General features: G+C 41.1%; 1 protein-coding gene across 2 annotated transcripts in view; it reads left to right on the plus strand.

The window, feature by feature from the left end:
- Positions 1 to 18,682, plus strand: part of Zfand3 (zinc finger AN1-type containing 3) — a 247,165-nt gene that overhangs the window by 157,192 nt on the left and 71,291 nt on the right. For both annotated transcript variants that reach the window (XM_028885047.2, XM_037200116.1), the window contains one exon: positions 12,264 to 12,446. In XM_028885047.2, the coding sequence (XP_028740880.1) occupies positions 12,264 to 12,446 (183 nt within the window). The remainder of the gene's footprint in view (positions 1 to 12,263; positions 12,447 to 18,682) is intronic.

An 18,682-nucleotide genomic window follows, 5' to 3' on the forward strand; every position in this document is an offset into this window, starting at 1 on the left:
TTTTTCTGTCTTAAGTTTGAGCAGGTAAAATATACATAACATATCTTGTAGGGTTTTCTAGGTTTATTTCTTTATGTCTGTAGCTGGGATTTCGGCGGTAGAGGGGGAGTCTTCCCTGATCAAGCTTGATCCATGTCAATCTAGAATGAATCCACAGCCTCTCATTTCTATGGAAATAAAAGCATAATCAATCTCTCTCTCTCTCTCTCTCTCTCTCTCTCTCTCTCTCTCTCTCTCTCTCTCTCCCCCTCTCCCTCTCTCCCTCTCTCCCTCTCTCCCTCTCTCCCTCTCTCCTCTCTTTTTGGTTTTTCGAGACAGGGTTTCTCTGTGTAGCTTTGCGCCTTTCCTTGAACTTACTTTGTAGCCCAGGCTGGCCTCGAACTCACAGAGACTCGCCTGGCTCTGCCTCCCGAGTGCTGGGATTAAAGGCGTGCACCACCGCCCGGCGCATAATCTCTCCCCAAAGCATCACACCTTTTGATTTCCATTTTGAAGTCAAGATATTTTTAAAATATATAGGTTGGTTTAATCCAGCACTTTTCATTATCCAATGTATTAGTGTTAGCATCTGTGAGTAGTCCCATAAAAGACCACGATTCACGTATGCAGTCAACAAGAGCATTTATTAAGAATTACCAGCATGCTGGGGTCAAACCATCGGACAAAAGTGGCAAATGGCAACCCTGAGAGAAGCTCCCAGGCTCTTTTTAAATGCAGTTGGGGGAATTCCAGGGAGGAGAGGTTAGTCTGGGGGCTGATTGGTGGGTTTTTATGGGTTGTTATAGGATTGGTAGGGTTAGGAACTTTACAGCGGCAGGGTTGGGACAGCTATCTTGAGCTAGCTGAAAGCTGTGGGGCATCTGCTGATTGGTTGCTTCTGAGTTGTGGTTTTTCCGAGAGCTGCTTGCTCAGCTCCAGTAAACTGAAACTAAGGCCTGGTCCCTGGCAGGGCTACTAGAAACCTGTCATGGCCCTGGTCTTGCTCCCTGGGCCCTCTCATTAGCATCTGTTGTTTCTTTATTAGCAATCAGAAAAATCTAAAGACAGCACAGTAACAGACAGAATCCAGACTCTTGTATTTTCCATCTTTATGTGGCTTATTATATTTTTTTTTACTATATTTTTTTAAGGACTTTCTTATTTTTAAACTATTTTTTAATCAACTGTCTCTATCCTTTCTCTTTTTTCTCCCAAGCCTATATATATTTTTAAACACACTGCTTGTTTAGAAGTTTTTTCCCATTTGGATCTGTCTTTAATGAGCATTTGTGTTGTTTTTTGATTGCATAGACGAATCTTAAACTGCTATGTCAACTGCTACTGGTGTAACTTAGCTTAGTGCATTGCAACTGGCGGCTGGCTCCTCCTGTAGGCAGCTGCTGGGAGATGCATCTTGGTACTGTGGCTGATATGAGAAACACGAGACTTGGAAGCCATGTTTGGCTCTATTTTTGTGTGTTTAGAATCTTTTAAAAGTTTTCTCAGGTTTTTTTGTTTTATTTTTTTTTGTTTTGTTTTTTTTTTTTTTTTTTTGGTTTTGCACCTTTCCTAGAACTCACTTTGGAGACCAGGCTGGCCTCAAACTCACAGAGATCCGCCTGCCTCTGCCTCCCGAGTGCTGGGATTAAAGGCGTGCGCCACCACAGCCCGGCTCTCAGGTTTTATATGGATGTAGGTGCACCATGTTGGACTACCAATAGCCTATTTCTCTGTTATAGTGAACTGAGTGTGTTTAATACATTCATTTTGTAGCTTGAGTGGCAGCAAGTTAGACATAACCAAAGTAAGATCAACATAGCATGACTAAGCCAAAGCACAAAGTTTAGAGTTAGAGTCAGACTATCAGTTACAGAATTTGACAGGTACTTTAGAACATTGCCTGGAAGCCATAGTAGTCGAAAATGAGACTTTGTTGTCAATAAGCAAGCATTGGTTTAGTATGGGCTTACTGTTCTCACATACTTGGATGTTACAAGGTTGTAATAGAACTTAATGATCCTGATAGAAAGGATCTGTCCATACATCGTAGAACAGCCAAAGTCAAGGTCAGAATCACTGTTATAGCCTGGTTTGAGATCTGACTTACATCAAACTCAGTCTAATTTCTTTGAGGCTCTTTTTGTCTGTGACACTCTTGAAAATATAATAGCTGTATTCTTTTCTCTGCGATGTGAATGTGCCTGTGTGTGTGTACAGTATTGTGTACAGTAGTTATCACATCAGTGTAGAGCTTCCTGTGCACAGGTCACTGGGCTGCTGTTGCTCCCATGCATTGGCTGCTTTTCTCGGGGCCACTTCTTACAAGGCCTTCATCATTGGGTCTGGACCTGTGACTTGTTGTTTATTTTTGAGATTCCCATTTAATTATAACATTTCTCCCTTCTCTTTCCTCCCTCCAAACCTTCCCATATATCAATCTCCACTCTTGGTCAAATTCATGGTCTCTTTTTTTTCATTAGTTGTTAATGCATGCATATATGTATTTGTATATATACATATTCTCAGATAACTGGGTCAGTCAATATAATGTTACTTAAATGTATGTTTTCAGGGCTAACCATTTGGCACAGGGTAGCCAGTTGGTGTGCTCCTCCTTGGTGAGGGCCTCCTCTCCTGCTCCAGGCTTTACTCAGTTGCCTGCAGTTCTTTGTGTATGTATGATTGCGGCCTCATGAGCTTTCCCCTCCAGTTGGGCAAGTTTATTGTTGTCCCTTGTTCAGTTCATACTTGGTCAGTCATGTTGATGAGACTTCACCAGTCTCACAGAAAGGCTCTCTAGAGCCTTTCTGCCCTCTCTTTGACAATGTTCCCTGAGTTTGGGTGTGAGAGTGTTTTGTAGATGTCTCCACTGGGACTGGGCTCCACGCCTGCATATTGATTGTTGTAGTTTTCTGTAGTGGTCTCCGTCTGTTTTTGTTTTTGTTTAAGATTTATTTATTTATTTATTTATTTATTTATTTATTTATTTATTTATTTATTTATTTATTTTGTGGCTGGAGAGACAGCCGTGGGTGCTGGGAACCGAACTCTTATATTTTTGGTTGTGAGCCTAGCCTTTAACGGCTGAGCCATCTCTCCAGCCCAAGATTTATTTTTTATGTACACAGAAGAGGGCTCCAGATCTCATTACAGATGGTTGTGAGCCACCATGTGGGTGCTGGGAATTGAACTCAGGACCTCTGGAAGAGCAGTTGGTGCTCTTAACCTCTGAGCTATCTCTCCAGCCCTCCGTGGTCTCTGTCTTTTAAGAAGAGAAGTTTCCTTGGTGAGGGATGAAGACTGCTACACTTACCTGTGGATATAAGAACAAATGTTTAGAGAGTATTGTTAGGAATTATGTTGGTTCATTAAATCAGTGGTTGTAGATTCTCCTCCAGTATCCATGATATCACTATCACTGACTTTTTTTAACCAATGCATTTGAATGAGAAGCCCATATGCCACTTAATACCAGCAACCTTACAAGCCGCTGTGTGGTGCCATGTGTCTCCCTTTCCCTTGACCAGAGCATTCTGATCAGGACGCTCATTCACCTGGCCTGCACTGCAGACAGGTTGTAGAGCTTCTGACACCCTCAGTGGATTTGTGATACAAGCATAAATAACAAACCATTGTTGTTAGGAAACCTCTGTATTTTAGGTCATTTGTTAAATTAGCTTAGACTAACTGTTGTAAGAACTTGGGGATTCTTAGATATTCAAAACCTAGACTTTTTTTTAGTATTTACTATTAGTCATTTGGTGTATTCAGTACTGCACACTGCGGTTTGGGTCCTGGAACACTGGCTAGGAGTGGTGAGGGAATGAGGAAAGGACAGACACAGGAAAGGTGGGCTCGGGTGGGGGTGTGCCACCTCTGATGGAGAGTACCTAGTCCTGCCAGCACTGGAGCCTCAGTGTGCTTATTAGGCACAGCACGGGGCAAGGGTCAGCTGATCCCTGTAGGAGCCTCTGAAGAGAGCAGTCTTAGCTCAGAACACCAGCTGCTGGTCCATATATGCTTCTCCTTCAACCAGACAGCTTTTCTCACTTCAAGCCTGGGTCTCAGTGGATAAAATGATCATTCTCATAGAGAAAGATCACTGAAACAGGAAGTTTAGTGGTTTATCTGAGGTCACATAGCTTTTGAGAGGAAGAACCAGGTTTTGAACAGTTGTATACCAGTTTTCTTCACACAGTGAAAGTACGGAATGTTCAGCTGAAAAAACATGGGATTTTCTTTCTCTTGTGCTACTGCCTCTCTCTAACTACAGTGAAACTCCTTCTTACTAGATACTTGCTGGGATTATGAGTTTCATAGGCCTTGTATTCTGCCACCCTGGTGTCACTGCTAAAACAGTTATCCTGATACTATGAATATCATAGTAGCCTTCTCTAAACAAACCCCAGTACATCTATATATTCACAATAAGAAATAAGACTGTCGCTTCCTTTAAAAAACAAAAACATGGGGGAATTGTTAGCAAATATATAATTTCATCCTTTAGTACAGTTTCTTTTAGTTTAAAACAGAATTGGCCAATTTATTTCTGGAAAAAGCTTGTTCTTAAGGTATACCATTGCTTGGTCATGTTTAAATAGTAATTTGTGCTGAACTTTTCACAAGGTTGAGTGGAAGTGTATGTCAGAAGTAACTCACCACTTCATGGGAAGTAGATGAGGACAAGTGCTGTCTCTAGTGGGATGGAGGGTGACTAAAGATGTGTTTTGTGGTGCTGGTGTGGTTGAAGAGGCTGAGAACTGTAGCATGGAGATCTTTAAGTCAGGAAGTACATCTTGGAGAGAGAAGGACGAAGAGGAAAGAGGAGGACTAGTGAGCAGGTCCTGGGACTCCATTATCTGTCACCACCACCACACTTCCTTTCCTGAGGGGGTTCCCTATGGGAGACTTTGTCCTTTCTCCTGTCACTTCTGCATGACCAAATGAAGGAAAGGCTAAGCTAAATGTGGTGGCATGTGTCTGCATTTCGAGCATTTGGGAGACTAAAGTAAGACAATTGCTGTTGAGTTCAAGACTGCATTTTGGGTTCTAAGCCAGGTACAGAGTAAGACCTTGTCTCAAGCAAACACAATAAAGTTATATCAGAATGAAGGCTAACAACTGGATACAGTTATAACAACAGTGAACTTCTAAAGAGGACTACCTTTCATTTCTAACTTATTCCCAAATGCTTTTCTAGTTCTTTATGGAGCATCTTTGTGGTGCATTTGAAGCCTTAGGCTTGGGCTGATAAAAATCTTTTAGGCTCCAACCACTACAGCTGTTAGGGCCATACTACACTTGTGCCATTTCGGTTGTTGATGAATGACACCAACTAATGACTTGAGGAAGGCCAGTTCTAATGGGACCAGGATTAGCTATAAGAAAACAAATGAATATTTTATTTGGAGGGGATGTTAGTCCTGAGGACGGGATCCAGGTCATTGTGTATGAAGGCAAGTGCTGTACACTGAGCCACATCCCCAATACCAAACAAAAGTCTCAAAACACAGCAGGTTTTTTTTTTTTTTTTTTTTTTTTAAGATTTTAACTTGACTGTTTACCATTTTAACTTTTTCACTCTACACTTTGGTCTGTTATTGAGTTGTATGTATATATGTGTACATTATCAAATGCACATTATGTTGAAACTAAGTTAATGTCCTAATAATCAGAACTTGTATTTTCAATTTTTACAAAACAATTTGAAACATACTGTGTTTAAAGCAAGAGGTAAGTGTGTCTCTGGTGCATGTTAACAATAATACTAATGGACTGTTAGGTATTTGCTGTAATGTTAGATGTTAATATATGCCTTGTAAATGAGAAACTGTATAGTCTGCACAATAAATGCCTGTATAAGGAGCAAGCTTTCCTGCAGACATCTTTGCTAGTTCACACTCAGAACAGTCTCCTGCCTAGATGTGAAGAATTTCTAGCCTCTATAATTTCAGTGAACAAACCACATTGTAAAATAAGTTTAATTGCCCACAGGAACAAACTGTGTCAGCTTCATATATTGCTGACTCTTTTTGAAAACAGCATTTGAGGACAGGCTTTGGGAGCTCATCTAATGCCATCTCTGTTCTTTAACACAAGTTTACAACAGCTTTGTGTTTGAATCTGAGCATATAGGAGGTAACTTTAGAGATACTAGTTTCCCATACTGAGGAGTTGGGAAGACCTTTTTTGGAGGTTTTTAGAGGGTTGGGGGTAGCAGGAATAGTTTGTAAACTTAGACATCTGCTTATTGACAGGGATGCTTAATGTTTGTACTGTGAGTGGAAGCATTCTTGGTTTCTATAAATAAATTTTATAGCAATTTAAAATCCATTAGTGTCTTAGAAAACTGATATTCTTAAACTTTGTGTATTCACCAGAATTCAGTAGTTAAGCTCAACAAATCTAGATTATTTATTATATGGCAGGCATTGTGTTAGGGGCTGGGTCTACAGTGCTTAAGATGTCCATTTGTCTAATATGTGTCTTAAGTGCCTTCTGCATATGGGTAAGCCTTTACACTTGGTTGATCTGAGTTTCTAACCAGGGCTTGTGAAGGCTAGACAAGGACCACACCCTTAGGTATATTACCACTCTCCACGGGTGATCTGAAGACTCCAAAGAAGTAGTGCTTGTGTGCAGTGTTGAAAGATGAGTGGTGGGTTCCAGTTTGGGTCCCCAGGTTAGGTTTCTATCATGCCATGTGGAGAAAGCCTAGAGTGTTGAGAAAACCAAAGAAGCCAGAGGAAAGACAGGGACAGGCGAGGAGGATCAGTGGCTTAAGATTAAAAAAGGCAGCCAGAAGCCATTTTCCCCTCAATTTTTATATTATTTATGTGTATGCATGTGTGTGGTGTGAGATGTGTTAGTGAGGACATGCTTATGCCACTGACTTTGTGTGCCACACTGTACACGTATGGAGGCGGGAGGAAACTTTTAGGAGTCGGTTCTCTCCTTTCACTGGGAATCAGGCTCCGAGCACCAGACTTGCCTGGCAGTGCTTTACCTGCTGAACCATCTCAGCCTCCCCACAAGTGTTCTCTTAAGGGGGGGGGGGGTTCACTTTTTAGCCATGCTTAGATTTGATTGTAGAGGCAACGGGGGCAGGGGGACATTCAAGGGTTTAGGTACAGAACTGGCATAAAAATCTGGGCTTTAATGGGAGTTTTATTTCTTTGTTTCTTATAACCATTCTGATTGCTTTGTGGAGAATGGGTTACAGTGAACCAAGAGAGGACACAAGAATTTCTGTGAAGTAGAGCTGATGAAATCTGGCAGGTGAGCCGTTAGGACAGAGTGGTGGTAGAGACGTGCATGTGGTCAAGAGTTGTGACTGATGAGGCCTGCTGGGGCTTGAGATGGAGAGGTAAGGACGGAGGATATGGGGCATGCTCCCCAGGCTTCTGTGTTCAGCTCTAAGTGAATGCTGTTGCTAGTTCTGTGGGACAACAGGAAGAGCAGAAAACAGAGTTTTGTTTAATTCCTGAGAAAGCGCACAGATGGGACCTGCTGCATTGTCCTATGTTGCTGGGTCTGGAACGCTGACTGGGACAGTGTGGGGATGAAGAAATGACAGTTTAAGAAACAACAGACATGCATCCAGAAAGCTGGGATTGAGTGGGCTATCCTTCCTCTGATAGAGGGCACCTACTCCATATCCTGGATTCTCAGAACCCAGTGTTTTATTAAGTACAACATAATAAGGAGAGCTTGTCTGGTTTGGGTCGGAGGTCTCGGTAGGGAAGCAGTCTTAAGTTGCAGTTACCTGGGAGGAAGGAAGAAGCTGCAGTTGCCATTTTTCACATATATAAGTCAATCTTTTTGGACCAGAGGAGGCTTTGCCCTCGCCTCTGAGCCTGACCCAGGGAAGGCTTTGTCATATCCGTGGGTCTGAGGGAATGGGCTTTTTGACGTGGCTGTGCCCATGTTAACAATACATAGTCACACAATACTTTATCTGCTTCCTACAAAGACCACAGGAGTTGTTTATCAATGTCAGTCAGTCTGTCTGTCTGTCTGTCTCTCCCTCTCTCCCTCTCCTCCCTCTCTCTTCCTCTCCCCCCTCTCTATCCCTTCCCTCCCCTCCTCTCCCCACCCTTCCCCTCCCCTCCCCACCCTTCCCCTCCCCTCCCTCTCTTCTCCCTTCCCTTCCTCTCCCCTCCCCTCCCCTCCTTTCCCCTCTCCCCCTCCCTCTCCTCTTCTCTCTTTCTCTCTCTCTTTCTCTCTGTCCCTTTTTTCTGTGGGTGTAGGTGTGTAGGATGTTTAACTTGTCCAGAAGCTTGCAGAAAGCAAAACAGCTTCATTTAGTCTATTGTGAGGTTCACAGTCTCTGTAAGAACCAGAGAAGCTAATCAGCATGAGAAGCTAAGAATCTGGTCCAGAATTTCCCACTTCATCATTAACAAAGCCAGAAGGGATTATTTGTGGAAGAAGTTTAAATGAACCCAGTCCCATTTAAAGAGATCTGTTTTCTCTTTAAGCAGGATGCAACATGACTGGATGCAAGGTTTTGTAACTAAATCTATTGATACTTAACTCTTGCTTAAGCCAGTTCTTGCTTAGACCATTAACCCATGGTAACAACCAACTCCTAGAATTTTATTAAGATCTTAATCAGAAGACTAAAAGTCAGTTTATGAATTGGCTGGCTCATTGTTTTATAGCTTTTTAAAGTAAGACACCCAAGTTGGTGTAGGAAGTAAGGGCTCTAGCCTCTGATAGAAACTGGAAAGGTCGGAAGAAGCTCAGCACTCAGCTGTATTAAAGGAAGTTTTAATGCAGCCCGTGCATGAACCAAACTTTTAAGATACAGGAAATGACTTTATTTGAAAATGGGTTGAGAGAAAATTGGTGGCAACATTGTGTGTGTGTGTGTGTGTGTGTGTGTGTGTGTGTGTGTGTGTGTGTTTCTTTAACCGACTGCTTGAAACATGAAGTACTTTATGGTATAAAATAACCAACAAAACCTTCCAGTGGGAATATGAATTTGGAATCTGTGCTGATGGGCAATTAGGGTTTGAAGACTGGAAAGGAAATTTGGGAATGTGCAGAACCCCTCCCGTAAGCTCTACATTTCTGGTTCCTTTAGTGGTTCCGTAAGCTCTACATTTCTGGTTCCTTTAGTGGTTCTGCTGTAGAAGGTGAGCTCAGCTATGAATCAGAGTAACATGCAGCCCAAAGCCCAGCTCCAGCACTCATTTGCAGCTGTCCATCCCCATGTGTCCCACTGTATTAGGAGAATGAATGCAGAACTCCTGGCAGGAGCCACATTTTGGTGTCCCCCCATTGATTTCCCACCTACCTTTTTTCATACCAGTTTTAGTGTCTATAGTGGTGATGTAGAAGCCTTGTTGCAGCAAGCCTGATTGCCTCACTGAGTAAATTGGAATGATGCAGTAAGTTTCTCAATTCTATTGATGATGGAAATAGAAATTCATGGTCTTTGAGCATTCGTGTGTAAAAATGGTAACCCACAAGACACAAAGGCACACTGAATTATTAGCATTTCACAATAGTAATTGGTTGGTATTTTAAATGTGACCCAATGGTGGCATTTTGTTTTAGATTTATTTATTGTGTATGGGTGTTTTGCCTGCATGTGTGTATCTGTGCACCGTGTGTGTGCCTGGTATCAGCCAGAAGATAATGTTGCATCTCATGGAACCATGGTTGCAGATGTTTGTAAGCCACCACGTAGGTGCTGGGAATTAAACTTGGTCCTTTGGAATTGTAACAAATGCTTTTAACTGCTCAGCTGTTTCAACAGCCCTGGCTTTTCAGAGAGAGGTGATGGGGGAGGGAAGGAGAGAAAAAAAAATGAGAATCTCAGTTATCTGTCCACTTATGCAGTTGACATTTCTTGAGCCCCATTTTTATCTTGGGACCTGTAAATTGTGTAAGACTGATGGGTATAACCTTTCTTTCTTAAGTTATTCTTACATGGCTATAAACTCACAAGAAGAACTGTTTTATTTAAGTTCAGTTTATTTAGTTTACCATCTGATAAAAAGCCGTCTTTTTAAAGAAGTATGTAAAAAGGTCATTTTTAAAAAGAATTTTAATGAAGGCTTAAAATGGGGCAGGAGGCACAGTTTTGCTGAGACTTTGTTGTTGTACATCTGTGTCAAAGGTTTGTTCGGGTTCTCTCCTCCATCCTCCCATCAAGGCTTGTACATAACTTGCATTATGTGCAAATTTGGTGTTTTACTTTGAACTTTGGATTTTCTCGTGGTTACTCAGCATTTCTATCTTGCTGGAAAATGACAGGAAAGTACCATGATTCTTATACACGAGTGTGGTGGGCTGTGGGGATGCACAGGGTGCTGTACTGGGAGAATTTGACGTTATATATCAAGTCGTTAAAAACAAACCTCCTTTCTTCCCAGCTGATCTCCTTTCAGGTACTCTCCCTGCATAGATAGTGAGGACAGCTGAAGATGAGCAGCACCCATGAAGTGGTTTAATTGATAGATTTGTATTTTTGAATATTCCATTAACAGTACCAGTAAAACGTAGACAGTTATTCCTGATTTTTTTTTCTCATGTACTGTAATGGATTTGTTTGAAAATGTCTATCTTTCCCATTTATTTCAGGATTTTAGAAAAACAAATGAACCAAACTTTTAGTCCCTACTCAGCTGTCTGTGGACCTTTCATTCTCACTGCCTTCAAGAAAGAGTTCTAGGATGCAGTCTCTTGGCCTCACTTGGCTTTTTCCTTCACTTTTGACCTCACTCCACTCCTTCACCTTCTGAGTGGACTTCTGAGCTTTTTCAGTCCCCTCACTCCAGTCCCACTGTTCTTGGTGTTAGTCAGAAAGTAGGTGATGGATGAAACGAATGAGCAAGGGATGCTTTGAGGCAGGCATGGGGCCAGCAGGAAGAAACGATGCTTAATTAGTGCGGCAGGTTCTTATGCTTCAGTGAATTTGTGTCTGTCTTGAGGAATTGAAGAATGTACTAGATTTCAGTTCAGTGCACTAGGTTCTGTTTCATGTCTCGTTGGGCCTAATAACATTCCCAGTTGTGTGGTAAACAGTTATGGGAAAGACAGTAATCTTTGACGTAGGAGTACTAATGAGATGGTATAAAAATCTCTTATAATTTATATTATAAAATATGAAGGGCAATATTTTATTCTATGTAGCATTTTTGATAAATACTATACAATAATGAGATAAATAAATCATTTTGAAAAATGTCACAACATTGAATAAGAAAGTGGCTAGGAGAAATACAGAAAAGAAACAGTGCTGGAAATGGGTGGGGCTTAACCTGAGGCTCTTCCTGGTGTGTGCTTCCCTCTACACCCTGTGCTGTCCATGAGCTGTTGTCAGTCCAAATCGCTCTGCTCATCCCTTGCTGTTAATTACTTACAAACCAAGTAGTGTTACCTATGCTTCTGAGTTGTCTGAGAACTGATGTGAATGAGCTCTGCAGACACACTCATTGTGTCATAGATGCTAGCTGTTACACTACTGGCTTAAGATGTAGTGGTTCTGATAAGGCTAAAGAACATGATAGCTGTGGCTTCTCTCCTTCCAATGTAAGACCATGTGGAATTGTAAAGATCATTTCTTCAACTTGATAAATGCAGTCTGTACTTCACACAAGAGCTAGAAGTTTTTAAAATGAAATTATACAGAGAATATTGTAACAGTACATTTGTGTTCCCATCATCAACTTAGAAAATCAGAGACCACTAACTAGAAAACCGCCTCCTTGTGTCTTTGTCGGTTGTAAACTAACTGGAGCCCGTTTCCTTCATCTGCCCTTTTCTTTGCTGTTAGGTTCATTTCTTTTATGTTTATCCACATCACTGATGATATACGTGATGATATACAATTCCTGCCATTTAAAATGGTTTTTTTTTTTTTTTGTGCTGTTTTCTGTGCTGCCATTTTCCTTCTGATCTCTCAACTGTTAGTGTCAACCACTTTTAGTCTTCTTTTTCCTCTTTCTACTGATTACTCTGAAATGCTAACATGCATCTTGGTTTTCAAAGTTCAGTGTTGAAGTCAGTGCCTACCGTCATCTGAACAACAAAGGGCTTTAATTTATAAATTTAAAGTTCAACTTAAGTCATTTTCTATAAATCATTCATTTGGTTGTATATTTGGTTTGTTTTTTAATTGGTGATTTACTTCCATGCTTTTCTTTTAATTACCCACATTAGCCTTTGTTGCTGTTGCATGTAACATTGTACTAACATAAATGTTTTATAGTGACTACTCTGGCTATAAGCTCTTCAATTAAACCAGCTTTCTTACCTCCTTTTCTCTTTAGATTTTCAAAAGAAACAACCAGACGATGATTCTGCCCCAAGTACAAGTAACAGCCAATCAGATTTGTTTTCTGAAGAGACCACCAGTGACAACAACAATACCTCCATAACCACGCCAACTCTTAGTCCCAGTCAGCAGTCACTTCCGACAGAACTGAATGTAACTTCATCGAGTAAAGAGGAATGTAAGTCCCTAGCCACAAGAGTCATAAAATAGCCCAGGAACTTTACATGAGTGCCTTGGTCATGGGTGCTTAACCTCAGGTTCTGTTTAGTACTGGCAAGTTAGAGAATTATCAGTCATTCCATAGGATGTAAAGTCTTCTTAGGAATAGCCTTTTACATTTACTATATAAGGACATGAAGGTTTTGAACCCATCTGGAGCAGTAGCTATCAGCTCTGGGTTCACATTAGAATCCACTGGGAATGTTAGAGAGAGAGAGAGAGAGAGAGAGAGAGAGAGAGAGAGAGAGAGAGAGAGAGAGAGAGAGAGAGAAAGAGAAAGAAAGAAGGAAGGAAGAAGGGAGAGAGCAGGAAAGAAAGAAGGAAGGAAGAAGGAAGGTAGGAAGGAAGGGAGAGAGAAAAGAAAGAAAGAAAGGAAGAAAAGAAAAGAAAAAAATACATTTTAAGAAGATTTATTTGTGTCTGTGGGTACAATTGCTGTAGTGCATCTGGAGGGCAGAGAACAATTTTCAGGAGTCAGTTCTCTGCTTCCATCATGGTCCCAGGGGTGAAACTCAGGTCCTCAGGCTTAGTGACAAGTGCTTTTACCCACTGTGATAGCTCACCAGCCTTCTGTTGAGGATTTAAAGAACACTTTTAGTCTTTATTATTTTCCTTGAGCTTAATTTAGTTTGTCTGAAAAGAAGGGAGCCCGAAGACTCAATGTATAGTAAGCATTTAGAATCTACGGCCTTAGCTTGAACTCTTGCCTCTGCTAACTGGTCTTGACTAAATGTTTAACTTGGGTAATAAAAACACAGGCTGAGTGAAGAAGGTAGAAGATACATTGTTTTATTTTTGTTATGGGGCCTAAGGGATTGAACCCACGGAGTCAAGCCTGTGTATAAGTGCCTCTATCTGTTGAGCCATACCATTGGCTCTTTTAACATACATTGTTACTCTTTTGTATGTGATAGGAAAAGATATTGTCTAGTTAACCTTTATAATGCTAGGACTATTTCTTTTGGGACACAGCTGTAACTCATAATATTTGTTCAAATTTAGAAAGATATTATGAAAGCAGTTTTTGCCTGTCATGCTTTGTTTAAGGTTGGAATTTAGTGTTTTAAGTTTAATGAATGTTTAGAAATGTGGTAGTTTTAGGTGTAGATGTATCCAATCGTCTTTTTAAAATAAAAAACACAGAGCCAATGTAAAAGAGAGAAAGCCGAGAGGTCAGAGCTCAGAGATAAAATCTTACCTCCTGCAGTGCTCCTAACTTCCCCGAGAGAGAGCTACTTCCTGTTTTTCTGTGTTTAAATAGTCTTTCTGTTCTGCCTTCTCATTGGTTCTAAACCCAACCACATGACTGCCTCATCACTGCCTGTAAGTACCGCCCTCCAGATCTTAAAGGCATATGTCTCCAATACTGGCTGTATCCCTGAACACACAGAAATCTACCTAGCTCTTCTAACCATCACGCTCTTGCTATCGCTCTAATAGCTCTGACCCCAGGGCAACTTTATTTATTAACATAAAATTAAAATTACATTTCAGTACAAATAAAATATCACCATATTTCCCCTTTTCTATTTTAATAAAAAGAAAAAAAAGGCAAAAGATTATAACTAACAAAAGAAAAACTATATACAAAAGTACAATAACTATATACAATATATACAAGTAGCAAATACCTAAACGATGTCTGGTCCATTTGTATTTGACAAATCAGAGAAAATAATTCCCTTATCTATCCTATTTTAGTAAGTCCAAAATGTATCTAATTCACTTTCTATCCTAATTAATCTTCAACTATAACTAACTAATCTTCAACTCCCTCAGAGACCCAAGAAGGAAATAATATTAGCTAACAAAAATAAAAACAGGAAGTGCACAAAAGCAACTTCCAAAAATTTTGTGAGTTGACAGAAACAGCCAGCTGCCTGGACAGTCACCTGAGGTTTCTCCGCAGTGTTGGGGCATCATCTTCAGCCTATAGGCTTATTGTATCTGACAGACTCATTTGTGAAGTAGGTTGTACACAAGGTCAACAGTTCAACCTCACATTGGGTGAGAGCAGTCCATGTACCAGAAACACCTGAATTCCACTAATGTCATGTCATGATTCAGGATTTTAAATTCTGGAAATTGTTGATGGTTTTTGAATTCAGCTGTCCATTCTTCTTGGCTGTGTATATATGGCTTCATCTCAGCATCCCCTTTTTCTCCACATCCCTCTATTAAATGCCAGTCTACTATTGAGAGGCATGAGCTTTCAGTTGTTGTTCCATTGCACACCAGAAGCCATCGGCCCACTGCCTGTTCAGCTGTCTTCGAAGAAAAGGACACTGTACCTTTTCCAGATTGTGAAGGCCACTTCAGGGATGGTGCCATATTGTCCTGACCTCAGAAGATGCCTTTTGATAAAGCCATAACCACACTTGTTTTGGCAGGAATTGGTAGTCCTTTGTTTCGTGTTCTGTCTGTCCATTTTTTCCTGTTGATTCGAGGATACTTTGTTGTCCAGTGGCTAACTTTTGCCACAATGAAAATTAACTCCATATGCAGTTTCTTCAATGCCCATATTTTCTCTGAAGTAGATTGGTACTGCCAGGAGCCGACATGTCTCAAAAAAGAAAAATTTCTAAGTTATTAAAACATTTTAAATGCCGCCGGGCGGTGGTGGCGCAGGCCTTTAATCCCAGCACTCGGGAGGCAGAGCCAGGCGGATCTCTGTGAGTTCGAGGCCAGCCTGGGCTACCAAGTGAGTTCCAGGAAAGGCGCAAAGCTACACAGAGAAACCCTGTCTCGAAAAACCAAAAAAAAAAAAAAAAAAAAAACATTTTAAATGCCATATTCGGTAGATCTCTGAAGGGTTTGAAGATGACCTGTCTAAAATATATCTGCTCAATTTTTAAAACATATCTAATATGACTGTAATTTCTATTGTAATGTCTAACTACTATCTTTCATTTCTTTATGTCCTAATAGTTGGTAATAATGTAAAGTATTTAAAACTAGTATTTAGGCTATTCAGTCTACTAATTTAAGAAAGTTTAGCAGGGAAAAAATATTTATTTAAATCCTTTCATGAGTTATATTGAGAATATAAAACAAAGATCTTGAAAGAATGTATTGTTTAGCAGGGACATTTAATATATTTGTCACATTAAATCGGAGAATGGCAAATGGGAGTGAGCATCCCCTCCACTCTCTCAGAGCAGTGGAATGTCCAGATACCTAAAATACTGTGATATCTTACATTGCACAGGACAACTCTCTATATCAGAAGTGGTCCAGCCCAATCATGTCAGAATGCGGGGGTTGAAAACCTGTTGCATGGCCATCTGCACATATGTTAGTAGGCCAGCCTGTGTAGTAAATGCTATTGAAGGGCACTGGCTTACTCAGAAATGGCACTGAAGACAGTGTTGTGAAGAGGCACACTATGCATGTAGCGTGAGCTGTGGAGGAAAGCTGCCTGGAGCTCCTCTTTGGCTAGGGACTCCTTTAGGGCCATTCATGAAGGGTGTGAAGTTGGACAAGTTAATTATGACCAAGAGGTAGAAGCTTGACTGCCCAACCACAATACTGGGACTTTGAACAATAGCTGTGGTCTGTCAATAAAAGGTGATAGTGTCACTATTGTTTTGAAGGAGCAATATGACATTATTGAGAATAGAGATGGGTATACTGAAAGGTAGCATTTCAGAGAAAGAGAGACTTTAATATTATAACTTGTTCAGTGCTCTACTAGGAAAGGTGTGGAAATCACTTAGGAAGAGAGGAAGTGGAATTATAGACCACTTGCTTATCACGGAGCTGATGAAAGCTATGACCATGTTAGAAAAATACCTACTCTCCACTTACATCTGTTTATACCTCAATTTTTTTAAAGCTCTGTAGCCTAAAGGGCCTAAGGGAATGATTGGAGCTGGTCAGGATCTCATTGGATGGAACCTGGATTGAGCCTGCATGTGCCCAAACTAGGCCACAACAAACCAGTCAACCAAACTGCATATGAGATTGAGGTACTTGAAGCTCATCACCCAAGCACTTTCAGGCCCAAGACATGTTTTGTACCTTTTCTTTTTTCTTTCTTTTTTTTTTTTTGCTCATGATAACCCAGTTTTGTGGCCATGGACAAATTATCATTATTTATAAATAAATCAAATAATTTGTCCACGGCCACGAAAGTGATTGGAGATGCATTCTACTTGTGATGCGTTCTGTTTGCTATGTATCCAGCCCCCCTCTCTCTGGCTTTCACATTTGCATTTAATCCAGGAAGCTTAGACCTTAGAACCTTAGAAGGTTCTTAACTTCCTAATGCTGTGACCCTTTAATACAGACCCTCATGTTGTGGTGACTCCCCCGAGCATAAAATGATTTCATTGTTACTGTTATGAATTATAATGCAAATATCTAATATACAGGATAGCTGGTATGTAACCCCAAAGGGCTACGACCCACGGGTTGAGAAGTGCTGGCTTAGACTCTTGTCCCTCCATTTAGGTCAGCCTTCACCACTCTGTGCTGCACCACTGCGGTGCAGCCAGCCTAGGTGAACACAGCACACAGTGAGTCATCATAGTTCAAACTGGCAAGTTGCAAATCACCAGATCTTTGAACACCCGAGAAATCATGAAATGAGATTCGCTTTAGACAGTGTAACTCTAAGAGAGACAGACACACAGTGCGTCAGAGCTTTGAGGGTGGACTTTCTGCTTCCTCTACATTTAGGAAGCAGAAGTGACAGAGGAGGTAAACTAAGAGGAGAGTGACAGCAGATCATAGAAGCCAAGGAATAGATGGCCGCCTTAGGCGTGGACTTTGAGTAGTAGTAAGGACAGTGTTTGCTGTATTGTAAACTCTCTTCTAAGTGTAAAGTGTAGTTTATATTGCAATGTCAAGGGAGGCAGTTATGCCCATCTTTATAGATGAGAAGGTTGAAGCACAGAGGCCTGTCACCTCTTCCAGGGTCACAGAACTTGTGGTCAGCGCTTTGAACCACTGCAGCCTGACACCTGCCATGGAAAAAATGCTGCTGAGGCTCTAAGCTGATGGCCATTTGGACTTGTATTTTTGTGGTTTGTACATTGATTTAGGAGTCTTTGCTGAGTGTTACTGTGGTTGGTCACTGTGAGTATTTAGCCCGTGACAGTAGGTGTCAGGTTAAGTGCTCTGTGGAAATGAAGGTTGGGTGTCCGCCTACAACTAAGCCATTTTTTTCAAGAAAGGATCTGGCGTGTTTTTCCAAATAGGCACATGACAATTTCAGGGCTTGAGGGAGGCAGCAGCATACAGTCCTTTGTAGAAGCTCTGCTGAATGGGCTTTTCTACTGTCCCCAGGTGAAAGCAACTGTTCTGCCTTGAGGAGATGGGTGCTGGGTTTGGGTTAGTGTGGATTTGTTGAAGGTGGTGTGGTGGATATTTTAGAAGTCCCGGTGAGACACTGATCTCCAAGTAGTGGAGACCCAGGTAAGGTTGCGTGGGCTGATGGTGTCACAGCTTTCAAAGCTTTTTAGCTGTGACTTGCCTAGTGGTAAGGAAGGTAGACAGGCAGGCTATGTTGATATTCATAAGGACCGTCGTTTTATTTCTGGGTCCTTCCCAGCTTTAAATAGAGAAGAATGGAGATGGGTATAGGAATTGATAGGAAATGAGCTTGTTATTCTAGAGCTAAGCACCAGGTAACTTGTGGTATTTGGTAAATACCCTTTGTTAACTGCCTAGATCTGGAATTATTGGGAGTTTTAAATTTATTTTTCTAATCAAGAGAATGAGTGTCACTTAAATCTATCTTCAACTTCTTGCTGTCAATTAACAATCAACCAAGAGGGCTGGATAGATGGCTCAGTGGCTAAGAGCACTGGCTGCTCTTCTAGAGGTACTGAGTTCAATTCCCAGCAACCACATGGTGGCTCACAACCATTTGTAATGAGATCTGGTACCCTCTTCTTCCATGCAGACATTTGCAGATAGAACACTGTATACATAATAAATAAATAAATCTAGGGGGGAAAAGTCAACCAAAAGATAGTGAGAGTTGCCTTCTGTTTTTTGAGACCGGGTTTTTCTGTGCAGCCCTGGCTGTCCTGGAACTAGCTTTGTAGACCAGGCTGGCCTCCCACTCACAGAGATTTACCTGCCTCTGCCTTCCGAGTACTGGAATTAAAGGTGTATGCTGCCACCTCCTGGCAGAACTATTGTTTCTTAAACAACACAGTAAAGGTCAAATTGAACAAATATCTAAAC

Source organism: Peromyscus leucopus, chromosome 16_21 (genome assembly GCF_004664715.2).
Source record: "Peromyscus leucopus breed LL Stock chromosome 16_21, UCI_PerLeu_2.1, whole genome shotgun sequence".
NCBI classification, from domain to species: domain Eukaryota; kingdom Metazoa; phylum Chordata; class Mammalia; order Rodentia; family Cricetidae; genus Peromyscus; species Peromyscus leucopus.